The sequence below is a fragment of the Astatotilapia calliptera genome, chromosome 9 (genome assembly GCF_900246225.1).
Source record: "Astatotilapia calliptera chromosome 9, fAstCal1.2, whole genome shotgun sequence".
Lineage (NCBI taxonomy): Eukaryota > Metazoa > Chordata > Actinopteri > Cichliformes > Cichlidae > Astatotilapia > Astatotilapia calliptera.
Genome location: NC_039310.1, coordinates 17,201,917 through 17,229,913, shown reverse-complemented (window position 1 = coordinate 17,229,913; position 27,997 = coordinate 17,201,917). Strand labels below are relative to the sequence as shown.

The 27,997-nt window shown below is 42.6% G+C and overlaps 2 protein-coding genes across 5 annotated transcripts; both read right to left on the bottom strand.

The window, feature by feature from the left end:
* Positions 1-340: 340 nt before the first annotated feature.
* Positions 341-10,447, bottom strand: tmprss7 (transmembrane serine protease 7). The gene is made up of 18 exons (XM_026179531.1): positions 10,083-10,447; positions 9,085-9,289; positions 7,302-7,432; positions 7,148-7,215; positions 6,849-7,039; positions 6,728-6,763; positions 6,417-6,645; positions 5,728-5,852; positions 5,367-5,479; positions 5,174-5,280; positions 4,833-4,969; positions 4,398-4,505; positions 4,085-4,192; positions 3,895-4,011; positions 2,268-2,463; positions 1,730-1,998; positions 617-753; positions 341-504 (listed from the first exon to the last, which is right to left on the bottom strand). The coding sequence occupies exons 1-18, from the start codon at positions 10,152-10,154 to the stop codon at positions 343-345; spliced, it is 2,511 nt and encodes an 836-aa protein (XP_026035316.1). The 5' UTR covers positions 10,155-10,447; the 3' UTR covers positions 341-342.
* Positions 10,448-10,511: 64 nt separating this feature from the next.
* Positions 10,512-27,332, bottom strand: spata13 (spermatogenesis associated 13). 4 transcript variants are annotated; one of them, XM_026179526.1, is made up of 13 exons: positions 26,799-27,332; positions 20,637-22,169; positions 16,951-17,412; positions 15,817-15,961; positions 14,732-14,859; positions 14,269-14,448; positions 13,563-13,742; positions 12,902-13,081; positions 12,583-12,818; positions 12,051-12,180; positions 11,562-11,937; positions 11,338-11,412; positions 10,512-11,208 (listed from the first exon to the last, which is right to left on the bottom strand). In XM_026179526.1, exons 1-13 carry the CDS (start codon positions 26,805-26,807, stop codon positions 11,015-11,017), a joined length of 3,828 nt encoding a protein of 1,275 aa, XP_026035311.1. In that variant the 5' UTR covers positions 26,808-27,332; the 3' UTR covers positions 10,512-11,014. The 4 variants fall into 4 exon arrangements, with proteins under 4 accessions (XP_026035311.1, XP_026035312.1, XP_026035313.1 ...); XM_026179527.1 differs by lacking the exons at positions 20,637-22,169; positions 26,799-27,332 and adding an exon at positions 18,047-18,566; XM_026179528.1 differs by lacking the exons at positions 14,269-14,448; positions 14,732-14,859; positions 15,817-15,961; ... (1 more) ...; positions 20,637-22,169; positions 26,799-27,332 and adding an exon at positions 14,064-14,193.
* Positions 27,333-27,997: the final 665 nt, after the last annotated feature.

Below are 27,997 nucleotides of genomic sequence, written 5' to 3'. Positions count from 1 at the left end.
CACTATGAAAGGGTACGATCCGCACAACCATCCGTGCGACAGATATTGTGGGCAAACTTCCTTGCTGTGTATGTGGGAGTTCAGCTCCGTGGGACAAAAGAGTGTTTGAGGGAAACGTGTGAGGTATTACAACTGGGGCTGGGCCGCTGTGCCCTTGGATGGTCCTTAGGGGACAAAAACTTATTGTGAGCTTTTGTTCAGTATGTGAGATTAACGGCACTTTATAACATCAGTAAACTATTAATTATTGGATGCAAAAAATACACAACACAGGACACAAGGTATCTAGTAATGATGTTTTAATTTGGAATATTGTGCTGGGAATGGATGAGTTTCATTGTGTCATCTGATATGGCTGTAGATCCAAGAGGTGAACTTTGTGACCCTGCTGTAGACCCCGGGTAGGTTTGGTCTGCCGCAACCGGACCCCCAGCTGACAATCCCGATCAGGAACCAGCGACCCCCGCCTGGTGCCTGACATGACAAAGGGCCACCCGAATCTCCCTGAGATACGAAGAGTACACAACAGTAACTTGCAATGATTCACTCACTAATGTGCACAGAAATGCACGTGAGTCTTTTCTTTAAGAGTCTTTTCAGTTGGATGGGAGCATACCTTGCAGGCATCCCGCCCTCCTGAGGGGACTCCAGCACACAGCATGCGTGGTGAGATGATTCCGTATCGCTTCTTACACTCCGTCTGACTCATTACAGACACCTCTGCTTTCTGTAGCACCAAGGAAAGCACCGTGTCTGCAGAGCAGCGAGATGAGGACCACATATCAGACAACACATCACCTCCCAAATGGACTACTGCAATGATGTCTTGTCCTGCCTAACAATGTGCTGGATAAGCTGCAGTATGTTTAAAACTCAGCTGCACATCATCCTCAGCTTTGTGCACCTCTACTGACTCCTGGTCAGGCGGTATCTCCTATAAAAACCTCGTTGTCATCTATAAATCTCTACAAGCCCTTGCTCCCCACTGCTCATTCAGACCTTTGTAGTCCACAAAAGCCGACTCTCCATCCCCCACACCATACTGTGGTCCTGTTGCTGCCCGCACTAACTCTGACCACCCCCAAATCCACAATGCCTCATCTTTGGTTTTTTCAAAAACCAGTTCAAATGTCACCTATTCACTGAGGCCTTAAGCTCAGGCTTTTTTTTGTTGTTGTTGTTTTTGCTTTACACACACACAAATCAAAGGCTTGCTTCTATGGGATTTCTTTTACATATTTCTGTTTGTATTTTGCAAGCATGTATGTATAATTTTTTTGTCTTTATTTAAAACTTCATTTGTTTGCATCCGAAATATTTTGGATCATCTTGGGAAACATGACATGCATGCAATCAACAGTTGAAGGCATTTGCCAGTAACTGCCTCACAAAGAGGTGAATTTAAATGAGTCCCCTAAGAATGGGCCTACATTTTATGCATTTATTGTTTATGTCTCTGAGGTCAAAAAACAAATAGTTCAGCATTAAATATCATTTGCATCTTATAGCACTGTCCTAAAATAAAATAAAGGTGCTGTCCAGATTGTTAAAATTAAATATTTTATGTTTTTCGAATTGTTATTGCCAAATATATCTTGAGGATCTTACAGCTTCTAACCCAGTGACAGCTAGGGTAGGTTCCAGCCCCTTTGGATCCTAAATTTAAATAAACAGATAAAAAAAAGTCGATGGACAGATGTAAAAATTCTCAGACTTTGCTTGTACTTACCATCCTCAGTTCGGTATCCCCACCCAGTCACCACACAGCGGTGGCTGTCGGTGACGGTGTGGGAGGAGGACGGTAGGCACACAGGCTGGACCAGCGGGCTGAGGGAGGGTGGCCAAGACTTCTTCAGCTGCAGCAGCGCGATGTCGTAGTCAAACATTTGAGAGTTATAATACTCGTGCACCACGATCCGCTGTATCTCCACCACGTACTTGGCACTGCCTTGTGTCAGCATGCCGAGGTGGGCGCGCCAGTAACGTGGATCAGAGAGCCTGCAGAGGTCAAAGTTCAGGGACATTAAAGAAGCAGGTTGTATAAACTGGAACTTACTAAACTAGATCTTACACAGCTAAAAGAAGTTGAGCTGATGAATTGATAATCTTTAATCTAAAGATATCATGTGAGGTCTTATGTGAGGTTATAACCTGTGAAAAACAGTGGGCTTGCAAGTAAACCAGCTGCTCAGAATAATTGATGCAATGTTATCACTAAATTAAAAGAATACTTATAGTTCATAAGAACACCAGCGAGCTTGGCTGACCTTTGCTTGTTGAAGCAGTGAGCAGCTGAGACGAGCCAATCAGTGGAGAGGACAGAAGCACCGCAGTACAGGTGACCATCAAAATAGAGGCTGACCTGCCAAGGCCACTCCCCCTCTGCAGAGTTTACTCCACCCACGATACGCTCCAAGCCAGTTGACGTGAACACCCTGGTCAATGGGGAGGGACGACCACAAGCTGAGGGTGATAGAGATGGGTTTGTTGTTACACTTGTTAGATTTTAAAGGTGACCACAGTGTTTGTGAGCGTATTTTACCATTTAAACCCGTCTGGTTCTGCCACATGATGCAGTTAAATTTAACTGCATCATGTGGCAGAACCGCAATACTGAATCTGATATTATTATGTGTATGCACAGATCTGCCACACATTTAAATGCATGTGCATACTATGTCTTTATCAGTGTGTACAGCTCGTGGCACAAGTTACACACACACAATAATCACCCATGTTGACATGCTGATTCATCACCATGGCTGGCAGTCCTGCTGCCACCTTATTAAAACTCAGAGCTTTGATGCACGTGTGTGTGTGTGTGTGTGTGTGTGTGTGTGTGTGTGTGTGTGTGTGTGTGTACTAAGCTCAGTGTTAGTGAGTGATCAAAGGCAGACCTGTTCCCACCACCTTGAGACCCCATCATGATAAAATAACAGCAAACAGAGAGAGCTACGGGTCACCTCAGCGCTGCAGGTCAGCAAGTTTGCAGCTCAGTGCCCAGAGGGTTAGAAAAAAAGACAGCTTTCTCATGAGACTGCATGAAAGATCTGGCAGTGTGGTGGCAGCATAATCACAGTCATAAAAATCAGATACATCAGAGGGTAAGCAAATATAATTTCAGCAAATATTTGTGATTACAGCTTGAACCAGCTTTATTTCACTGAATCTATTTGCCAAACACTTATGATGTTAGCAAAGCAAACAACTGAGGAAATAATAAAAAGGTGGAGCCAACAGCATTTTAAAGGCACCTTACATCTACAGTTCAGCATGTACTGCTCCTGCTGCTGCTCTAAAACTCAAGTGAACTGAACAAAAAGCCACTGAAATTCAATCTGGTAAGTATAAAACGTTTTAAGCTTATTAATTACACTATTATTATTCAGGCACTGAGGTGGCTACTCCAAGGATAATCCAGGAACAAATTCCTACCACAAAACTGTTACTATTTCCAGTATTAGATGTGATAATGTTACTAAAACGCAAACAAATTTAATTAACAAGAAGTCAAAATCCGAAAATCTCTGTCGGGGTTTCCTTCCGAGTAGGAAACCTCTTTATTGTGTAAAACGTTTCCTACTTGGCAGCGTGATTGCAGCTTCATCCTCGCAGAACTGGATGTTCTGATTTTTTTAAAAATAAAAAAAGCCGGACAGAACAATTCAACCTTTTTTTTTTTAATAATTTGAAGATATTTGAGCATAATTATGAACTATTTATACAAAAACTGAAAATGAATGCAGTTTATGAAAGAGTTCAAATGTAGTCTCATACAAACCCAACATCACACAGCATGTTGGGAGTAGAGTCACCTACAAGAGCGCAAACTGTAATTGTTGCATGCTACAAAAATACGATGTGTACACAGGGCACGTATCGAGGAGTACTCACCACAGTCGGCCTCATCACTGCGATCCTGACAGTCATCGAGTCCGTCACACTTTGCGTTCTTTTTCAGGATGCAGGAGCCGCTTTTGCACTGATATCTGATTGCAGAGCAGGTCGTTTCTGATGAAACAAGTCTCAGTTATTAGTGGCTAAAAGGCACGTTTCATTTTATAAAGTTGCAAACGACACGTACCATGAGTGCAGTTGAGTTCATCGACTCCATCTGTGCAGTCTGTCTCTCCATTGCATACTAGCAGAGGATGCAGGGGACTATTGGCACCACAGCTCATCGTGGGCCTTGCTGTGAAAATATGCATCATTTTTTAAAGTGCAGACTGAGTTCTCAAGGAAATAAACACATTTAAACCACATGCCAGACATCAAGAACAGTGTAACGTTTCAACAGGAACTCACGATGCTATTTTAAACAGACAAGGAATGAAAGCCGAACATTCCCATTGTTTAAAAAAACAAAATCAAAAATGGTTAATTGGAAAACAACTTACAGCAGAAGACCTCGTCACTCTCATCCTGGCAATCATCCAGGCCATCGCAGAGTCGAGTCTTCTGCACACACAGTCCCGTGTTGCACAAGAAATGGCTCTCTGGACAGGCTGGTGAGCAGAGAAACAGAAACAAAACTAAATCTCTATCATTTTGTTGTACTGGCTCAATATAACACAACACAATAAACTTCTCTGGGGCTGCAATACAGTGACAATTAACAACAAAAGAGCTACAAGAGTTTCAAGAGCTACAGTAAAAGATTATCTTTTTTTTCACAAGAACTTCCATATTTATTTTCCAACATTTTCACTTTGTAATTTTTAGATTCCACTTATGAACAAAGTTCACATGCACACAGATACACAGAGACACGCATTTCCTGCACCCCATCCTAGCGGTCACAGTGAGTCAGGCTGGAGTTATGCTGTGCTTACGCTGGTTCATACTGTAGCTGCTATAAGATGCCTGGAAAGGCTGAGCAGAGGTACGTGAGCTGCAGCGAAACTCCATATCTGGATTGTAGTCAGCAATCCGAAAAACCGTGTCATGTCCCACGTAGCTTCCACAGTAACTGTGGAAGGAAAACAAGCATCAAGAAAAATCATCACAGGATGTGGGACAAATATGGTCGTGGTCAAATGAATGGTCTAAAAATATCCAGGACATTCAATACATGAGGTGACTATCCATCTCTGTAGACTACTGAAAATACCCAATAATAATAGGCAGTGGAACTTATTATTTGAATTCAGTGTGAGCAGGTGTAGCCACGTACATGACTTCATTGACCTTCCACCAGCCTTGGTCACAGCCATTCATGTCCTTCAGTTTCAGAACATAGTTGTGGAAGCGCAGTGCAACTCCTAAAGTGGAGTTCTGGGTCTGTTATAAAATGACAGAACACACAATGAACGAAAACTAATAATAATAATAATGTGTGTGTGTTCGTGTGTCACTTGTTTGTCTACCTTAAACTTCCAGGTACAGGAGCACTGTGGGGGCAGCATGCTGGGGTAGAAGGGGCTGTACATTCGATCTCTGATACCAGGCTCCAACTGGGTCTCAATTTGAGACATACAAACTGAGAGTGACAGAGAGAGGCCTGAGGGTTATAGTTTCCCAAGCTAATGCTAGATGTTACATAAATCTGGGTGCTGGAACATTATATTATTGAGAAATCATTCTTTAGAAGCAGACTTATTATACATATTTTTAAAAAATCCTACACAATTCACTAAAATATTAATTTCATGTCGATGCTTTGCTTTCAGAAAACTTGTTTGTCAAGAACTACTGGCTTATAAGACAGAGCAGGTAAATGTCTCATACCTTCCTCAGCGATTGCCTCAAAGTATCCTCTGAAATTTTTATTCCCGTTGGTCATTCTGAAGGACAGCAGCATGAAATTGGAGGTAGAAACGATGGAGACGGCGCTGGAGACCGGCTCACACAGGCTGCAGCACAAAGAATGTAGATCAGCACATGTGAAATTTGTATTTATGAGTGTATAAATATTCTTGGTAGTCTAAGTGCCAATGACTGGGACTTCTTTAAGTGAAACGTGGGGACCGACTTATTTAAACCTCTGAAAAGATGGATGCCTGAAAAGACTGAGCAGAGGTACGTGAGCTGCAGCGCAACTCTGGATTGTAGTCAGCAATCCGAAAAAACGTGCCGTGTGCCACGTAGCTGTGAGTCTGTCAGTGAAGTTAAAAATACTTATGATACCTATAAATACTTAGAATATATATGTAAATGTCAGATGCTCTGGAATAACCTGCTCTGGACTGATGAATCTAAGATGGACCTTCTGGCCACAGTAAGAACAGATGTGTTTTAATGTAAGGCCATCTGAGGAAGGCTCAAAAAGCAGAAATGGTGTGATATTGGAAAGGCTTAGTGGTATTGATCATCATACCACTAAAAAAAACCTTTAGAAATCTGCAGGAATTCTGTGTGTTGTTTTAGAGAATCTTAACTATACTGTAAATCAAACTTGTGCTCTGGTGCAGACTCGCCTGTGCAGAATGCGCCCTCTCATGGGCAGCAGAGCGTCATACACAGTGAGGGCATCGTTCACGCAGTCACTGGGCTCAATAACAAATGAGGTGATGGTGAGGCGAATCAGAGAGCCAGGGACTGCAGTGAGCTTTACATGGCAATTTATACCGCCCCATGACGAGAAGACGCTTAAAGGGACCATCACCCCAGGAAGGTTGGCATACATCTTATCTACACACTGAGAGTCTGGAAGGAGAGAGAGAAAAAACCTCATGGAAACAAAATGCAGACATGCAGGATGTTTGTTATTCACCTCAGTAGGTCTTACCTGCTGTGTTGGATGAATAATCTGAACGCTGAACACCTGCAAGAGAGCAGAATAGTCAGTTTATTCTAAGGTTCAGAGTGATAAATATGCATTAGACTACAGGTGAGACACACAAATGCACCATTGATGAGGATGGAGTCTATGTCAACTGGAAGACCCAGCAGGTAGCCTACAGAGGACCTGTTCAGGCTGGTGTGGACTGAATCTCTGAAAATGGCTGCTAAGCACTCCTCACACATCTCTGAGCTCTTCAGTTGAGGGACCACAAAAGCCATCCAGAAATGCACCAACACGCCACCCTTGTTGTTGTTACTTGGGGAGGAAAACAGATTGATAGAACATCTTTAAAATCATAAAACTAAATGAAAAACAGCAGATTTGTTTGGTTTTAGTTCATGATGACAAGGAGCACCATAGTACCTGAGGTCTGAAATGACAGCTTGCTTGTAGAGTTTCGCAACTGAGGACATTTTGTACACATTGTTCACCTGCAAGACACCAATAATGACACCAATAATTAACAGCAGATTAGTACAGACCAGCAGCTCACCAGCAGGGTTACACTGACACCTACCACGTGCTGGATTTTATTTGCCATGGACACAAACTCATGAGACTGTGGTTGCCGGTACTCTGGGATAAACTCCACATTGGCTACACGGAACATCCCAGCGAAATATGCTCCACTGTTACTTTCCCTGCGAACTGAGGAAATCTGGTCAAATTTAGCTTTTTTTCCCCCCATCGAGCTACTACATTACAATAATACATTTTAATAACATGCTGCCAATAAAATTAGCTAAACGTTTATGCACAGCATCTAAACACTGAACTTTGCAAAGATATTTAATGGACAGTTCACCTCAAAATCTAATTTACTCATTTTTCCTCTGGCCTGTTGTCACCTAGATTGTTTTAGTGTGACTTGTCCAGTTTTGGAGATCTACTCATGACAAAATAAAAATAAATAAACCATGAATTTTTTTACATATCAACAAATAATAAAAATGATCCAGACCTAAGCAAATCTTAAAATCTATCCAACCTCAAAGGAATTATAAAAAATGCCATATTGCACAGTGTCATTATTTATTTAAACAAATTAAAATGCAAGTGTGTGTTAACAAGGAGGAAAGACATCAATGATGATCTTGAAGAAGTAATTGCTGATGCCCATTAACTTGGGAAGTGTTTGGCCATTTCCAAACAATTTGAATTGCATCTCTCTGTAGTGAGAAACCAGGACAGTTTTCAGTCTTCCCAGCAGTGGACGACACATCAAATTTAGCCCAGGGTCAGAGAGCAAACTGGAGATGGTTGTTCATAATGCACAGCACCATGTTTGGCGAAAAGAAAATGCAGCATATCAGCACAAACACGTCATTGCATCTGTTAAACACAGTGGTGCCGGAAGGTTGATTATTTGGGCCTGTTTTGAAGCCACAGGACTTGGGCACCTTGCAGTCAACGAGTTGACCATGAACTCATCTGTGTAGTAAGTGTTTTAGAGTCTTCATGCAACAGGACAATGATCGGACGCACAGAAGCAGAACACCTGAACAAAAGTCAGCAAACTGAAGCAACATTATAAAGAAGAGTGGGCCACTTCCTCCACAGTGGTGTGAGAGACTGATAAAGCCATACAGAAAATTGATTCCTTCAAGTTATTGCTGCTAAAAGTGGTTATACAGCCTGCTGAACCACGGAGTGTGCTTAAATTTTTTACATATAGCTCCTGCATTTTAGCTTAGTTTTTCTTAAATGAATACCAGCACACTGTAGCATGTGTTTGATGTAGTTCCTCTGAGGTTATATTTAGTTTAACTTAACCTGATATGTAAAACCTTAAAATTGAAAGAGCGCGTACTTCCTTTTTACTGTATTATTTGTGTCATCCTTCAAATATAGTGGAACAAAACTCTATTTTTCTTGTAGTTTTAAGAAGCCAAGTCATGATTTTTTAAAAGAGACAGCGATGATGAGTTTCTTACATTTATTTTTGAGCATGTTTTTTTTTTATTTTTTTTTTTTTATGAACCTTTGACCCAAACTTGGGTCACTGGGGGAATCAAATACTAAAATTATTGTTCATTTGTAACTGCTTCAAAATGCTCTTGCATCAGTTTTTCACTGTTAAATAAACCAATACACATTTATAGACTCGTCATTTCTTTGTAATTACTTAAAATTATGAATGCAGCAGGGAGACAGCCGCACACTTTCCTGACTACAGATGAGGCCCAAAGAGAAAACAGTTTAATCTGTGGTGAACTGTCCCTTTAAATATCTTTCAGGAGCAACATTTTTGTTTTGTTTGTTTCTTTTTTATATAAAAGTGTAAGAATACTTCCACTTACAAATAAAGACCCACAGCAGTGACCACATGATCACCACCACCACGAACACTACTGCTGTGATGATTACAGTTATGTATGGGATGTTCAGCAGACGGAGCCACAGCCTCTTGAGTCCTTTGGGCTTCCGTCTAGTCTTCCTGTACTTCCTGCGCAGCTTCTGCAGCGTGTGGTCCACCGTTGCCACCTCCACTGACACATCTGCAATCTACAGCCAGACAGGGGAACACGGTCATGGCCATTCAAAGCTGTATATCACATGGACAGCACATTTTGCTTGCCCTTTAGAGCAATCACACAAAAGGGCAAACTATGGGAATGGATTTAATGGTGCTGAAATAATAGGAAAAGAACACCAAAAGCAATTAACAGTTCACTATGAAGATTCAGGATCAGGACGAAAGGGCACAAGAGGGTGAAGCCAGCTCTCCGGGGCAGACCATCCTCCTCTTATCTCTTTACTGTATCTGCAGGTCAACTTTCTTCTATTACAGTAAGCTGAATAATCAATCCCAAGTGCATGAGTGACAGAGGTTCTGAATAATGCATGGTTCAAAATCTATTTGATCTGCTACCAGTGATTCAAATATGTGCCAGCTAAAAACGAGGTTGGTTTACTTGGCACCTTAGCTCGTGACCCAGTGTCTGAAAGCAGTACCAACTCCATCAGATGTAACTTCAGTGCTCATTGAGTTACCCAATGCACATGTATTATTCATTCAGTGTCATCCCATACTGTGCAACTGGCAAATATTCCATCACAAGTTAGCAGACCATAGAGATGTAGTAAAAATATCAATATCCATTTAAGCACATTTAAATGTGAAATAAGCTGAGAGATTTAAAAAAGTTTTGAGATGTGTCAATAAAGTAAATCTTCCAGGATTTGAGTCTGGAGACACGGCTATGCTGAAGCGCAAAACTCAACACAAAAGCATCAAGGTTACACAAATCTACACACACAGCTATTTGTTACCAAGTTAACGATACAGCTTACTTACACTGGCACAGTCCTGTCGAGATGGATCATCATCTCCACTGGTCTGCTTGTTCTCATCGTGCTGCGCGCCCATGACACAGGCATCCCTTCAAGCCGCAATCATCTACTTTCTGACTTTTGTTCTTTCAGATCCATTCCCACTGCCTTTTAGAACAAGAACAGCCGTTCATGAAAACAGCAGATTCGAACAGAGCCAAAAAGCACACCGTTTGGCTCCACAGTCGGCAGGTGTCTGAAACCAGATCCTTGACCACAGACGAGCAACGGCGAAACGGGGAACTATCCAGTCGTATGGCTAATGTTTCATTCATTAACTTCCATCAATACCTTCTATCAAATGCACACGCACTAATGTTCACCAGGCACACGCTAACATTTTGCTTGGTAATCACGAGAAAGCAGTTGCACGACAAACTAGTCTCTTTAGGCATTTTTATACAAGTTTTTTATTCACAATGTTAATGGGGGAGGTCAACGTGTCAGTTAATTTACTCTCTGGCTGCTTTGTGCTCAGAGCTGACAGACTCACACTCACACACACACACAAAAAAAGGGTCCAGCCTTTGTAAAATAACAAAACCCATGTTTATCAATGTGAAAGCAGAATATGAATCGTTGTCATAATTAAAGTAAAAAAGTCTTTAAGCTGGAATTAATAGGAGATAACAGGATGGGTGTTTTCTGAATGAGCAGCACTGTTCCACACACACACCTATAAAATGGACAGTCAGTATTTTAACACTTTTGTCATGCCCTTTTACAAATTTTAGGCACTGAGTTTCAACATTCAACACAAACATTATGACGCACACGAGGCACAAAAACAAAACGTGACATTTACAGACAGGATTACAGGAGAAACACGGCGTTCTTTCAGACTTCAGGACGGTTTGGCTCTGAACGTGCAGAGAAAGAAACAAAGGAAGCCAAGCTTCATTTCCTGAAAAAGGCGTTGCGGGTGATGCTGTACAACAGGTGATGAGGCTTTCGCTTTGGAGGTTCAGCCAGTGAAAAGACCTGCTGCTGAGGCACGCTGGTTGGGATGGTGATGTGACGCTGGTGAAGTGGGTGAAGGTTTTGGTGCAAGTTTTGGGGGTGTGGGGGGACAGAACCAGAGTAACCAAGATCTAAAAGGTGCAAAAAACAAAAAACAAAAAAAACAAATGAGTATGTAAAGCAAATTATACAAAATCTTTATTTTTTTTTAGAATATAAAGTCAAAAGCAGCTTAAAATGAAGAAATATTTTGTCCTTACTTTTGATCTTCCCCTGTTTGGCCCTTCTGGCATTAACAATCGCCCGTCTCCTTTGCTCTTCGCTGATATCAATTCCTGCCAAGGCACACACACAAACACATCTTCAGGCCAAAATATTTACTACCCACTTACTCAGAAATCTTTTTACCCTGTTCACCTTTCACTTGACATCTCTCTACAGTGGCTGCTTGTATTCTCAGTGAAAGGAATTTGGCTCGACTCACCCATCTCCTGGTCCTCCTTGACTCTGTGCCTCTCCTTGGCAAACGCTTGTAACCACCTCTGCTTGTCCTCGGCCTTCCTGCAGCAAAGCGCACACATAAACTCCAGAGTGGAGGAGTGGCGCAAGCGCAGAGCATTCTTCAGGGTCAGTCCCAGGTCTGCGTCCCGTCCGTCGGGCACGTCCACCACCTCAGTCTGGTCCATATCCAGTCGTCCACGGTAGTGAAGCAGGTCTCTGCGCAGCACGTCTTTTTTACAGTAGACCAGCTGATGGTCGAACAGGAAGAAGCTGCGCTGTTGCATTTTGCCTTGCCGGACAATTCGAGTCAGCTCACCAGAGTGGATCAACTCTGAGCTGCGCTCTAACACATCGGGTCCCTGGGACAACATGTTTCCAAATATATTCAGCCAAAAGATTTGAGGCAGCATACATCCAACACTATGCTGAACAATTAGAAACAGAATTAAATGTGATTAGAGGGCATATTCACCTCCCAGTGCAATATGGCGACCTGCCAGTGAGCAATGGTGTCGATACTCTCTAGCCGTCTCTTCCTCTCATTGATTAGACTGGCGACATTCTTCATAGTCTCGTATGCTTCGCTCACTCCGTTGTGGTCGCTGCATTAAATCAACAACACAGCAGTGAAAACAGGGCCCGCAGATGGAAAAGCACATTTCCATTAACAGTGAAACATCGCTTCAATCTCACTAATGGAACAGTAAGAAATCAGTAAAGTAGTGGGATGGACAGAGCTAACAGTGAAGCTAACAAATAAATAAAATATAATCATAATTTATTTAGTGACTTAACTCCTTCCCCCATAAAGACAACATCTGACGCCCTCTTTGTTAAACGTTTAACAACTATTAGAAGAGGTTCTGGATTTTTCCAAGGTATCCCTGGTAAGCTGATGCACAGTCATTTTATTCTGGAATATATTAATCAACACTGAAGGAGTTTGTTTACGGCCGACACTATGGAATGCATGCTACAGGTCTTTAAACAGTGCCTGAAAGTACCTGTGGTCTTTGGGCGTGTACTTGAGCAGTTCTCCTAGCTGCAGAGGGTATTTACAGATCTTCTGGACAGGTGTGAGTAAGAAACCAGCAATAGAGATGTCAATCATCTGCTGGAGGAGGCGACAGGCCTCAAAGAAATGCTTATATTTTCCCAACTTCATTAGCCGCTGCAGCTCAGCACAGGCTGCGGGATGAGTATTACAGTACTCCGAGTAGAGTATGGAGAAGCCTTCCCCCTTAAAATAAAAAGACAAATGATGATCAATCATTCAGACCAGAGTTAACATAGTTAATTAACAGCATTAAGTGCAGCCACTACCTGCTGGAGAAAGCATGAGCCTATTTCACTGAGGTGTGGCTGGTCCTTGTTGTACTTCTTTTCTAGTTCTCGGAGGAACTGCCTCTGAAACTTGTAGATGTCTTCTATGTTGCTGAAGATGGTTTTCAGCTGCAGCTCGGTGAACATGTCAGGGTGTTTCCGGCACTGGCGGATATAACCCTGAAACATAAACGGCATCAGTGTTTGGGACTGAGAGAAAATATGACATGACAACAGTTCATATACTGGCCAACAGGTGGTGCTGGAAGGTGGAATTTAAAATTCTTGGAAACATGAGTTTGATTATCAGGGATTTTGCATTTCTTGAAAACAAGCTTATTACAAATGCTGCTGACACTGACTGGAATTCAAGATGTAAATCATCTCTAGATCAAGTTAAGTGCCAATGTGAGGCACATAGTTTAATCCAGCTGTTTTCAGTGTGTGGAGTGAGGCTGATGCAATCAAGCTGTCCTTTATTTCATAAAAAAAGAAAAAATCTAAAACAAAACAAGACACCTTGGACCATTTTGTCTTTGTTGTTATTGAGTGGTGAAAGCTGTTGGATGGTGGGTGGAAGGTAAACTTTTGTATTTGGAAGCCAGGGTATGCTAGAGTGCTACAAGTCTGAGAACCACCAGCTTTGCTTTGAAACCCTTACCTCACAAATGTCTTTCAGGTGTTTGATGTAGATGCGCTCCGTATTCATGATTTCTTGAACCACATTGGTTCTCATCTGCTGCCTGTGCTGAGAGCTGTGTGTGTCTCTGGGAGCTGGATCTTCCTGGTCTGCTACACTCTCCACACTTTCAGCACTCGAGTGCTCCTGATTCACACGCACCTGAAACACATTCACCACCGACACAATTGGACCTCCTGAGCATCATCTGAATGATCAGAAAGCCTAACTTCAAGTCGCAAAAAATATTCAGCCAATGGTTTCTTTTTCCAGTTGCAAAACTTAAAATAAAATGTTAAAGCTCATATGCAAAGTGGCATAATTACAACAATAGATACTTAAGCCACAAGAGTCTTTTGAGGTTTAAGTACCTTTTATATCTAAGATCTGTCCACATCACTTAGGTAACAACATGTGCAAGTTTAACCAGCTCCTGTTCACCAACATTGATTCAGCTACAAGCAACTACACAGCAATCCTCACCTGCCTGTCAAAGAACCTCACCATGGTGACCGCCTGCCTAATTAACACTCAACTGTCAATCAAGTATGGTCACTACAGAAACCAGCCGCGCCCCTTCTTCAGAGGGCTGCTGGGGTTTGTTTGGAGCTAAGCCAGTTTGAAAGTCTTTTCTGTGCTGCCAGAAAGCAAACACAAATCAGACACACGGGTCAGGAAGTCCACTTACCCTCACAAAGCTGGAGGGGAACCAGGCCTCTCTGTCGGCCCCCCTGCCCCACCACCAGTCCTTATGTGAGGCCTCCAAGACACGGATTACATCTCCAGCCTTGAAGGCCAGCTCCTGCTCCTCCATGGTCACATGGTCCCAGAGAGCCTCAGCATAAACTGCGTGGCCAGAGCTTATCCACTGAGCAGCACACAAACAGATAAGATAAACATACAATTACATGCAGGCCAAACCCATGTCTAACATGTAAGATTATGTATAGGCTTGTGGACCAAGCACTGGTTGTGTGTTCTGCTGAACTGAGGCCAGACATCTTGGAAATGGGCACATTAACATTTGTGCACAGCTGTTTGTGAGCCAGCAGGGTGGCAAGATAAGTACGGCGTCAGAAACTAGAAGCACATTTTTGGAAGAGATCTTTGCAAGTGTTGCAACGTGACAAGATTCCCTCCCTCAACCTCACCTCACTGAGCACAGAGAGCTCCACCCCTGGCTGGAGGTAGGGTGTCACGTCAGTGAGCTCGTCGAAGCTGCCCTCCTCCTCCTCGCTCACGCTGTCATCGAGTGTGGCAGAGCACTCTGAAACACCATCTGCAACATGTATGTAGAGATGAAAACACTGTAGGGACCAGAAGAATCTCAGCAAACTCTCAACAAACGCAGAAAGAAGCCACATACACAGGAAAGCTTGTGCCTGACTCCATATCAGCATTTTCCTGCAACACACTTATTGACATTCCTACACTCCAGTTGTCCCACAAACTAAATTGTTTAATCTCTTGTGAAACACAAACAACCCCAGGGGCACGTTCAGTCTGTGAGCGGTGTGCAAAGTTCTGCTGTTTTCTGTTTCCAAGGTATTAAAAAGAATTAGAACAGTATTTAGTTCTTATTGCTCAAAACTGCCTGAGAACTTGGGTAAAATCTACCCTTTCATAGGAAGTACGCATTTTTCAGTATACGTTACTCCCCTACTGGATTTAAGAGAGACCAACTGCTCGACTATGATCTCAGCAATTCTGCTATATAAGCGGAGGGACAGCCATGCAAGAATCAGGATGATTGGCTAAATTTGGTTAGCAGTTCAGCAGTTGTAAACAGAAATAGAAGATAGGCCAGGGAGGACTGTTAGCACAAACCAGTTTCAGTAATAAAGATGGGAGAACTAAGGCTCAGTTTCCCAGACATGGATTAAGTCCATGTCTTTTGTTTTTCTTTGTCTAGGACACGAGGCTTAATCTATGTCTGGGAAAACTTTCATTAAAAGTCACTGGCTGACTCTATACGTTTGATTTTGCTCCATTTCTTAACTGAAAGAAACAAGACTGGATTATCTTGTGATTTATTGATATCACTTAAGTGATGGTAAACTTATTAAGTACAGCTTCATACAGTCATTATGCTCAGAGGTAGCTAAATGAAAACGAGGGGTTTCCTTTAAACTGTTCAACAGGCTTTAAGGTGCGTTTGCTCTACCTTAATGGTGCAGCAGCTGCAATGTTTGAACACCACCAACTTTGTGTTACATTAGCACAAAACAGCTCTCACCGCTGAGCACCCTGTGGAGTCTACGGCGGCCTACGCGGTCCAGTCCGATGGGGGTACTCTGGGAGAGAGCGGAGGGTCGAAACCTGGCAGACACTCCTCTGTAAGGGGGCACCTGATGGGAAGGGATTGGTGGTCGCGACAACGCCTGCAGAGAGGGCGAAAATGAAAAAAAAAAATTGTCACACAGAACTAACAGACAATACTGTGTGCAAATATAATCATCAGCTGCTATTTATTCTCCCCCATATTCTCTGAGTGCTTTAAGTATTACAAAAAGAAGCGAAGCCTGTGTGCATTTGGTTGAGATCCAAAAAAAGAGTCTTTATGTATAAAGACTCTTTGAAGCATGACAATATATCAAACTGGAGAATGCGGGTGATGTGGTTTTGTTTTATTAAGCCTGATATAAGTGTTTATTTATTTTGCCAGCCTTCTCCCACAATTAATTCAAAGACTTTACAGCTGGAAAATAAAAGAAACATACCAAACCACAATATTTACCAATTCTGCCCACTAAAAATTGCTTGTGTGCCTTTGCAATTTTACCATAGACGTTAAACTTCTACAGGAAGACAGACAAGCTTGAAGCTGGTGAACCAGATTGGGAACAGATCTGCAACTTTGTTAGTGATTTCTTCTTCCAACTTTCAAAGAGATGTGATCTATGAATTCTTCATCTAGGGTCAGACTATCAACACGGTTCTGTTGTACGTACCACTGTTTATTTTTAGGATGCCATTTAGAAGATTCAACGGTGATCTGATTCTGCTTAGCTTTTTGAACACACCCAGAAATTTGACAATTTAATCAGATACCTGAGCAATGATTTTGCTCACTACTTGTCTTAAGTGTCAGATTTGCCTCACTCTTACTTTGTTTTCTTCCCCAAGATCAAGTTCAAGTTCATGGGTTGCTACTGTGACACAGTAGAGGACATCCAATTGTCCAAATGGTCTGACTTTACTTTGACTTTCAATCAATAACGACCAAATTCAAATCAGGTCTTGCTTTTACTTTAACTGGACAGAGTAACAACAATTTTTAAGAAAGAGTCAAAGAAAGATCTATAACTAATGAAAACAACTAAAGTTTGAGGACTTTTGCACAAAATGTATAAAACCTGTAAAAGCTTACAGTGGGAAGGTTGTCTTCCTTCAGCTCAGCATCAGGAGGGAACAGATCCACTGGTCCTATCACAGAGATGGGCCGCTGCCTCCTGGCCTGAATGTCCCCATTCATGCTGCAGCTTTCAGGGCTCTCTCCATTCATGTATGCATCATTACCAGTGCCGTCTTTACGCTGCAGTGGATTTGCACTCCTTTCCTCAGAAAGAAGCTCTCCGACTTCCTCGGGGATGGAATGTTTCCTGGAAAGCAGCTGTCCATAGTCAGAAATGGGCCGTGGTCTCGGGCGCCCCCTTTTTTGTCTGGACTTGACAGAGGATGTTTCCGTGGTAGGTGTGGCTTCATCTGTGGGAGATGTGGGGGATATGGGTGACTCTGAGGCGGATGATGGAGAGATAGGTGTGCTGCTGGTTGACGGGGAGAGCTCCTCCGTTTGAAAAAGAGCTTCTTGTCCTTGGTGGTCTGACGTCACCTGTGAGATCAAAGCAAAAAGTTGGAAACTAAACTGACTTTCCCTTGTCCTCCAACCTGCACTGGAGAACAATTATCTACTAGGAAGAACATCTGTTAATCAGAAACAGAACAAGCTACTTTCAGCTGCTCCTTTATTCACAGAAGAGGGTCGCCATCACGGGTAGCTCCTCATGTTTGATTTCGCAGTTTTTAAATCGCCTTTCCTGAAGGGCCAAAATTTTTTTCGGCCATCCCAAGATCAAATTAGGAACCCGTTGCTTGTTAGATGAATGTGTAAACCACTACAATAGAGAGTAAAATTAAAAACCATTAGAGTTAAATGCAGAAAGAGCTTTCTTGGAATCAGAGCAAAGGTGTTTCAAAGCTTTATCTCGTGAGAAACATTTTTTATCAAGTGAAAGGACTCTTGTTGACGCAGTAAGAGGCTCAAAATACTGAACACAATCAAACCAGGGCTTATCATATTCAAACAAAAACTGCAGCAGAAATTGCAACAATACGAACAAATAGATGTTACCACACTGCATGCATCTGAGCAGGTATTATATATTTAAGAGTCCATTATTGGGTAAGAGTTACCCACGGCGAAGTTATTTCTCCAAATCTTTTTAGCCAGCAAAGCCAAATCTCACCTCCTGCTTTTCTCGATCTGGGTCCGGACCCCGGCAAATACACTGGAAGGGCACACAGTAGGCTAGCACCATTGTGAAACGCAGACTAACACACAGGCTGGCTTGTGGTCCCAAGGCCAAGTCCTTAAAAACTTAAGTCCTTAGGTTTTTCAAGCCAGTAACAGCCGCTCGATGTCTGATGTAAACAAATCTGTTTTTCCTGTTCATCTTTCAGGAGAAAATGTCATCCATAGGCTAAAAGTCATCTTGCTAAAATCATCTCTTAATGGTCCCTGTCTACTTGATGGTGCTGCTTGCTGTTCCAGGCCCAGTGCTCATGGCGTTGGACTTTGCTCCGCTGGGCTGCATCTAGAGGAAAGGGGGAGAAATGAGGGCTGTACGGACTCATAGCCTCCAACCCTCCCACAGCAACAGGACTTGCTGCTTTGCGCAAGGGCCACTAATCATAAACAAAGCCTAATCATTAACTCTCTGAGCTCCTTCGGCGTGCCCGTCAGCATGGAACAGCTGACTTCACCATGTGACTCCACAGCATCAGAAGTGCGCAGTCAGAACTGACAGAAAAAAAGCAATGTGAATCGATGGCGTTATTTATTTGACACTCAAGGGGACTTTGGACAGGATAAACCTCTCTCTCATTCGTTTCCTTTTAGCATACGTGCATCCTACTGACAAGCCTCACGTCAACACAAGTACTTATCTCAATTTTCTGGAATCCTGCCAGATTCAAAGATCGCTCTAAAGTGGGAGAAGTAATATTTCACTTCCCAAGACAAGGGTCAAAGTCGTTCAGCTGGCACCTATAAGTCACCACTCAGTTCTGCATGATAAGAAATCGAACCTTTCTTCTGTCTTTCAGCACTTCTTTAAACCCAAACAGTCATCCTAAAGATATGAACCCCATGCTCTTCTGTGAATTGATAAATAATCTGAAACATGCTTGTTCTTGAGCAGTAGATTAATTTATCAATAACCAGCTAAATAATCGACAGGCGAGTTGCACAAAAACAACATCCTAATTATTACTGTTCGACAACGTGTTAAAAGGTGTCACATCTGTTAATGAGCATGGAAAAGAGACACACACATAGAGCAGGGCGATATGGCCAAAAATATTTATCACGATATATATTTGAAAATTTGCGATAACGATATAACCGACGATATAATTGATGCGAGACAAAATACAACTCCACAACATTACTAGCGCAAAAAGACAACCTTCCATTTATATTCACTTAAACAAGAAGCTGGTTTTTATGTACATTAAAGCTTTATAAAAATGTAACAGTACAAATGCAAATTGCTTGCTGAAAGTTTAACCAAAAGGCATTTCCACTAGAAATGGGCTGACATGTCCTGAGCATAACCATGTATAATATCCACTGAAGTTAAAAAGAGGTGCTTTGCAACATTAAACTGCAGTGTGCAGTACGCATTTTTCGGACCATAAGGTGCACGGGATTATAAGGCACATTAAGCGAAACAAAGCAGTCAGATAAATCAAACTTTATTAAACTCATTCTTCTTGCTTCCTCCATTTCTGTACCATTGATTCCTTAATGTTGAATTCTCTGGCAGCTGCTCTATTCCCATGTTGTTGCAGTATATTAATGACTAACCTGGTATTGTGGATGGATTATCTCAGTTGTTCTCCTGACTGAAGTTTGGTCCGTTTACAGCATCCTGCCATGCGATTGCATTTGTCTCTAACCATGAAGAACCTTCACGTTAACTTTTATAAGTGGAAAAGTGTTAGTGTTCGTCCTCCAGCTTCACTGTTTATGTTATGCTAACATAGCTGTGTCGCTAGCGATCACGTAGCACATCATTATATACCAGCTAGCCCAACTTCAGTAACCCTACAAACGTCACTGCTGTTTAGTTTCCTGTCTTCATTTATGTTGCAAGTGATAGCAGAGGTGTACGTTTGATTTTTTTCAGAAATCTCTCAGTCAGAACATGCAATATCATGCTTAGGTAACTAGCGAAACTAGCGAGCTAACTTCCGCTAGCTTCCTGCTAACTTCTAACTCCGTTAAATGTAATAACTTTTGTTTTCATGGATGCCTGGAAGTTAAACTTTATAGTTACACCTGGTAAAGCAGCAATGCTGATCGTTTTATTAAAGATGAAAGAATTTAGACAGTTTTTAACTCTAAGTGATGCTGCAGTGTTGTTTGACCTGAAGATTTCGGAGTTTAGGACCCAGATTACTCCCAGATTTAAGAGCATCTTAGTCCGACAAATACGACAATAACAACGGCCGCTTGCATGTTCTGCAAAAAAATGTGCTTTGTTGTGTATCTGACGGACAAACACCAAACCAGTTCCACATCACGGAAGTTGCACCATTTTTACAAACCAATTCTGGATCATCTGTTTCACTCAACAATCGGCCATGTGCGTATGAAAACAAAGGCACTGCGCATGCGCGTTTTACTCCCATTCTATCGCGATATTTCATTTTCCTATCGTTGCCTAACATTATACCGGTATTACCGTGAACGGTATAATATGGCCCAGCCCTACACACACACACACAAAAAAAGACATTACTTCAGGTTGGACTTCAGATTTGCAGCCTTACCTCATTTGGTGATGCGATGCCCTCAGTCTGCTCTTGTTGCTGTGAATGTTCTCTTTGGCTGAATAGGGATGAACTGCATTCTACCATCTGCTTATAATCACTTGTTGTGGCTACAGCCGGTGACTCATAATGAGCAGAGATATCGGGTAAAGTCTGCTCTGTTGTCTCGGGGGGCTCCCAGAAAGGGGCGCTGATAATCACCTGGTGGGGTTGTGGGCTGTTGTTGTGTTCAGGCTGGGGCTGGACCAGAGGAGTGTGCTCGACAGACGTGGCCTGAGCCGTGACGAGCACGGGCCGGCGCTGTCGCTCATTGGTATGCAGGAAAGGGACACGACGAGAGTAGTCATCATGGAGGCGGCACGAGGGGGACATGGGAGATAGAGGTGTGGAACTCGGGGAGGGACTTCGCCTGCGTCGCACAGTTAAGTCAGTCATGCTGCCGACTAGCTTCAACATCGGTGGCTTAGTCTTAACAGGGCTCTTCTTGCGTGTAATACCTTGGCCCCGGAGATCAACTGAGGAGGTGCTAGAGGTCCTTTCGATGTTTGTTGTCCCATTTGATATGCTAGTCCTCAGGAGGTCTTCCTGTGGGGAAGGAGGACCTGGAGATGGCGCTTTACGTCTAAATAGATTGAGGTTCTCTGCACTTTTGCTCAGTCTGCTCAGCACCTTCACATTTGTGTTGTCACTTGTATTCTCAGTTTGAACATCGAGCTTTGATGTCTGATCTGATTTCTGAGTGGTATTTGCATTGCTTCCTGCTTTTCTCCCATTCCCAGAGTCAAATAAAGTGATGCGCCCCGCTCCATACGCTCTCCTGATACTCCTGGACAATCGCGAATTGCGCGCAAGACCATCCCCATAATTATCCTCCTCATCGTAGTCATCATTATCTGAGCCGTACTGGCTTAACAAAGCCAATGTTTGGCCTGTAAAACTTCCCTTAGAAACAGTATATCCTTCAGAGCTCTTTGAATGATTTGCTAGATCCGCTACACACAGATTAGAATTATTTACAACTGTGCCATTAGCCCTTTCCTGATTGGGCAACGAAGGATTATCTCCATCAAGGTTGGATGCCCCTCTGGTCTGAATACCCTGAAGCACAGACGACCGCAGTTTTTTGAAGGAGTCCACAACACCTATGCCTGAAAGTCCGCTGCCTTGGGCCGAGGTCGGATCATCTGCATTTGGACTTTGAGCAGTGACGGTGCCCTTCCTTGAGTTAGAAAAAAGCCTCATAATTCTTGAGGAGTAGGGCTTTCCTTCAGGCTGACATGAAACTGAGCTGGACCAAGCAGAGGAGTTGATAACATTCAGTTTGCTCTCATCAGAGTGAAGACCAGCACTCATTGGTTGCACCTGGGCACCATATCCAGACAGCAGGTATGGGACTGCACTTCTTTCAGCGTGGTTCTGGGATGGATATATATCACTGAGGGGTCTGCTCCGGATCAGTGGGTCAGTTTTTGTATTGTGGAGTTGTGAGAGAGGGTCTTCGCTTGCAGACAAGACCCTGTCCTTTTGTCCTGCCTGCAAAACAGAGGTTAATTTAAAAATCTTTCCATTTTTCAGTGCTTTTCAAAGTTCACAAGAAAAAAAAATACAATTAATAATCAAATTAAGTTTGATCAGCTCAAATAAAATGAAAAGACTGTCACCTGAATACATTCTAAAGCTGTGTATCATCTGTGTTTTTGCCTAAGAATAGAGGAAGTGAATCATTAGGAGTGTGAGATTTTACTGAGCATGCCTCATGTATTTGTCCTTGATGCTGTATTTCAATGTCCAAGGCAAACTGAGGCCCAGGCTGGGGGTGGTGGTGGTGCCAAGTTCAGCTTTACATGTGTGTGATTCAGGACAGAGGCTAATGCAGCTGAGGCTTTGAAGTGGGGCTTTGTGAGCGTGACTAAGCAATGAAGCCTGCTAATCCATTGTGATTAATGCAATAAATTGCCCAGTTTTCTCCCGAATGCATAGAAGATGAGGTGATGGTGAAGGCTGTATGGTCTTCAAATCAGTGACACTTTTCACCTCATAGCACATCATACTAAATCTATAGCTGAACTCTGAAATATTTCATACATAAAATATAGAGGTCTCCATTTTATTTAAAAAAATGCAAATGTTTAGTATTCTTTTCAGTCACAAATAAATAATGATTTTACAGCACAATTTTCTTCATTTTTAATGTCCATAGATTAAAAATGTATATGTAGACCTGATCTTGATTTCTATGTAAGGAGCTAGGATGACATACAATGATATTATAAACTAATAAATAACCAATTATAACAACTGGTTATACACTGAGACCAAGGAAAGTTTAATTACAGTTGAAAAGAACCAATTTATGTAGCTGTTAACATACACAGATAGTTATTCATCAAATATAAAATCTACAAAAATATACTCATTATAGTCAGTTCATGTATTTTGCTTAGGAGAGCTCGTATGCATGCTTTATTGTTTTACATTCGTTACACTAAAACTATTTAAACAGAGGAAAATGTCAAAAATAGCCAACATGAATTACTCTTAACAGGATGAAGACAGTCTTTTATGGTTTGAAGAGAGCACTGCCTTCAGTTTTTGTTGCAGGGATCCTGGAATGCTCCCAAACTCCCTGGCTGCGTGCAACGTTAAGAGCAGATGAGCTTTCTCCGTCAACCCCTCAGTGGAATCTGCTGTCACTTCAACCAGCTTGCTTCATTGCTATGAACACTTATGTAAACACAGAGCCACCGCTGCCAAGCACCGCTGCTGACAGACAGTAAACACCCCCCCACACACACACACAATCCTAAACAATGCGCTGCTTTCAAACTATTGCTGAATTGTCTTCTTGTGCTTTCTCCTCCACAGCCACTGAGGAATCACGCAGAGCACCAAAGTGGACCCCCCCCCCCCCTCCCAAAAAACAGACAAGATCGATTATTCCATCTACTTTCCAAGCAGAAAGATAGGAGATAGGGAAGGAATGTCTTCAGCCTCTGCAGCTTGTTTTTGTTTGGAATACTCACCTCATGCTATCAGCAGTTCTAACAAATGCCCTATCCTTTAGTACCTTTACGCCTTCTTCCTGCAGTAGGACGCCAACTGTCACAGGCCAGTTGGCGTCGCCTAATGCTTGGCAGTGGCATTAGTCAGAGTCAAGCTGACACAGGTGGCTACTGTTTCACATGCTGGCAAAACAGGCTTTAATCATCAACAGCGTGTGTGCAAGATGCTTTTACATTGCAGTAAATCTACAGTAACCATGACTTTTGCTGCATGCATCAAGATAACAATGTTAGCTTTGATGTGGATATATATTTAACACCCAATAGCAATCCACACTTTTGAGGTTGCAACAGGAAGAGGATCCTCTGCCAAAACAAACATGCGGCGCTACCTGCCGTCGGGACCCCTTGGGAATAAGGAAGCAGCTGAAAGCAGCATGTTACAGGGGAAATATATAACAGGCTATTTTCATAATCAATTAATAGCTGACATTAAATTTCAATCGGACTTACTAAACTTTGCTGCAGTTTTGTCACATTAATATTCTAAATTTCTTTAGGGTGTTTTAGGGCATCCATACATCCATCACATATTGCTTTCTATATTTATGCTTTTTATTTTGCGTTAATACATTACATTTTCTATGAAAAGGTTTGATACGCACCTCCAAACACATTTTTTCTCAGCTTTAACAAGTCTTTGACTCATGCTTTATCTTTCCTTTTAAGTTAGAGGAAATATCGAAACAACAAATCCTGCCAGTAAATACACTCCTCGAGCTCATAAGCATGTCAGAACAACCAGACAAGCAGTACTTACGTATGCGCTAATAAATCACTTTCACAACCACAAACTTGGTCATGCTGCCCGAGTACCAGAACCACCGCTTTTCTCCAGCTTCCTCTTGCTAATCTGTGGATGGGAGCGGCACACTGGGGCCCTGGTCCAGAGTTAATTAGGAGCTGAGGGAGGATCTCCCCCTCCTCACTACCACGAAAGGCGGCCAGCTGGATCCAGTTTCAGATTAGACTCCCAGGATGAACATGCATCCACATGCATAAACACAAACATCCATACATGGGCACAAGCAAAAATGCACTTAAACCCCCCCCCCCAAAAAAAAAAAAAAAAAAAAAAAAAAAAACACACACACACGTACGTGAGGATCCTCTCCTGTAATGTATGGCCTTTGTGCATAAGCTTGGATACTGCAGCACATATACACATAGAGCACGGAGAAAAGCATTGAAATGACTGACTCCCTTCCTGTTTGGCTGGAAATCTCCAGCCGTCGGTTATGTAAGTATTTACAAGAAACAAGCGTAAGAGACTTTCTGCCCACAGTTCACCTCTGCAGAGGTATGCCCCCCCCCCCCCTTGGCTAAGCTAAAACTTATTAAGAAGACAAAATGAAGTCAGCATTAAACTGAAAGACCACCAGACAGACGGTATCAAGGGAAAGTCTGATTTTTCATTTTCTTCTCTCTGGCTTAACCCTGAGACAGACATCACCCTGCAGCAATGTCACTTTACTAGTCTTCCATTTGCCTCAATGGAAAAAAAGCTGTGAGGAAGAGAAGACTGTATTCCTCTGGACTGAACAGACTGGCTGATTAGCTAAATTGGTGTGCGTAAATGGGGTTTTGTGAAACGTAAGCTGAGCATATGTCGAGTGCAAGAGGAAAGAGTTCAATATATTTGTCTTTCTCTTGTTGCGAAAGGATTTTTGCAAGATTAAGCAACTCTTGACAATATTCTGTATGTGTATGTGTCTATATAGTAAAGTCCTTTTTATGCTTGTGACCTGGACTTTTATTCTGCTTTCAAGCTGAAAAGAAAAGCTTCAGCAAATGGACTCAGAAGGAAGTCTACTGTGTTTGGGATCAGTGTATAGATGTGGGAGTGGGTATAGCTTGTTTCTTTTCCATTCCAGGCATAATCTGATTAGAGCAGCTCTACCACTCTGTGTTCAGAACTGGTTTCATCTATAGGCCGATAAGGAAGATCACCAGGTGACTCGGCATTGACTGAGCGACATCTAAAGCCTGTAAATGCCCCCCAGGATTGCATGGCGCAGGGACACAACACTGTAAATCTTTAGTATTTGATGTGATTATGAAATACACAAAAGCTCATGCCTGGATCAGCTGAATTTAATCTATGAGTTCAATTTAAAGGTTAAAGTCTTGCATACATCTGTGACCCAGTTCCTCATTTTTGATCAGGTCATATGGAGGAGAATTGAAGAAGAAACCACGCCCCTTTTCACAGAGCGTGGGAAGTACAGGTGGACGCCAAAGCAGGGAGTGTCACCACTCTCACACAGGCAGCCACTTACTCACCTGATCAAGTGAGGACTGTCATAGACACAGACTGCCAGAAATCTAATACCACACAGTGTAAAAGGCTCAGTGAAGACAAAACACCACTGAGCCTGGTTTCAAGGGCCAGCAGTGTAACCTGACAGCACCGCAAACCACAAGGCTGGACCATTAAATGAAAACAGAAATGTAAAAATGTAATAAGCTTTTTTAAACTACAGAAAGATGAGTTGTAGGCGTTGTTTTTTATGTGTCATGAGATCTGGAAGAGAAAGCGGACTACAGTAAAATTATATTGTAGTCATTTGGCTCTGCTGTAAAATTACTGTTCAGGCCCACAATAAATCAGAGGACTCTGGCCTGCGCCTGATTTCACCTCTACAAGTGTCTGTGTGGGACCCAAGTTCATTAAATTGGAGTAAACTCTCCTGCGGCTCAGTGTAGCTCAGTTAGATCCGCAGCAGAATCTGGAAAACAGGGAGTCACGAAAGGGGATTACATCGAGCACTTTTTCTAAGCTCATAAAGAACTAGGGGCCTAACTGCTTATTTATTTCTGCATTAATTAACTTTCTTCGGCTCTTTGTAGTTGCTGGCCCTCCAACTCCCCCCTCCTCTTCCTCCTCCTTCACCAACTCCCTGCACAGCCTGGCATCTCCCACATCACTATAACAACCACGGCTGTAATGCACCACAATATCCCCCGCACCCCGGTCCCATTTCAACTGGTAGCACAACAGAGAAGGTAAACGAAAAAAGAAAAATCACTGCAGCTGTAACCCAAAACCAAACTTCTAAAATCAATTATTAAAATGAAGAGTACCAAAACTTCTGCTCACCCTGCTCATAGTCGCTGATGTTGTCCTCCTGACCTTTTCTCTCTCACGCACATCAACGGAGCAGCTGTTGTAGTTATTTATCCATGGTGTCGGAGCAGTCTCTCGGACCTCCAGGCGCTCGCTGTGTCGCTCTCTCGCTCCCCTCGCAAAAACATATCGCTCACAAATAATTGAGAGAAAAAAAATAGTATGGCAGCTACCTCCGTTAACTAGTCACCCCCCGCAACATACTGAGACAAATGGCTGGCTGACTCCTTGAGCTAGCACCTTAAGCTAGCTCAAGCACGGCTCCACTGATAAAACTTGTGAATTGCGCAAGCTCTGTGGTTTCTTATTTCGCTTTCACCAACCGGCAAAACTCGTTGGTGTGTAAGCGACTGCGATGATAAACACTGAATCATGAAATTTCTCCCGACCTAACTCATGGGACACTCCTAATGTCGCTGGTGACTCCAAGTTAAAAGTGGACTCTCTTGGAGGATCGTGCTGGCGAGCATCACTAATGCACTTGTTGCTGTGCTGTTACAAGGGGCGGGGCCATCGCGAGGTTAAGCTCGAGGTTAGTGGTTGACCACAGGGCGACCATTTTGGTTTGGAGCCAATCGCAATTCAGTAAGTCGTCACCACCGCAAACCACGCCCATTCCAAGGCTCTTCAATGAAGTTAGAACACAGAAGAAAATGCTTCACCTAGTTCCAGCGTCTCTCCGACGACTAAAAAAGACTCGGCCTTCCAGTTGGTGTTGAACTGTCTTCCTCGTGTCATGCCAAGCAATTATTGTCACAGATATTTCTGTACCGAGCCCATCCCAAAATACCAGAAGAAGAAAAAAGAAGGGACTGAGTGATTGTCGCTCCCCTTTGTTCTGAGAGAGTAAACAGGTTACAGAAATAACACAGAGCTCAGTCAACCTTTGTACAGTGTTTAATATCACTGTTTGTTTTCATGTGATCAATGCTCACATGTCAGCAGAATTTCATGTCCTAAAAACAAAAAAGAATAAAAAGAACCCACACAGAATTTCAGAAGTGCTTGGAAAATCATGATGTTTAATAAAAGTAGCAGTAGATGGTGTAAAAGCACTCAAAAACGTGTCAAAGTTTCCTATAAAAGCTTTTAAGGAAGCAAGGAATGTAAAAACAAATTCCTCTTTTGATTGCTATATCTGTTATAGAGCACAATAATCCTGGGTGACTGTC

Coding starts and splice junctions, on each gene's coding strand:
- tmprss7 (XM_026179531.1), bottom strand. CDS start 10,154: ATGGGCGCGCAGCACGATGAGAACAAGCAGACCAGTGGAGATGATGAT. Junction 5,281..5,366: donor CCTGTACCTGGAAGTTTAAG/GTAGACAAACAA, acceptor ATTTTATAACAG/ACCCAGAACTCCACTTTAGG. Junction 505..616: donor GAGGGCGGGATGCCTGCAAG/GTATGCTCCCAT, acceptor TTCGTATCTCAG/GGAGATTCGGGTGGCCCTTT.
- spata13 (XM_026179526.1), bottom strand. Junction 17,413..20,636: donor GCATCGCATCACCAAATGAG/GTAAGGCTGCAA, acceptor TTGATCTCACAG/GTGACGTCAGACCACCAAGG. Junction 11,209..11,337: donor CAAACAGGGGAAGATCAAAA/GTAAGGACAAAA, acceptor TGCACCTTTTAG/ATCTTGGTTACTCTGGTTCT.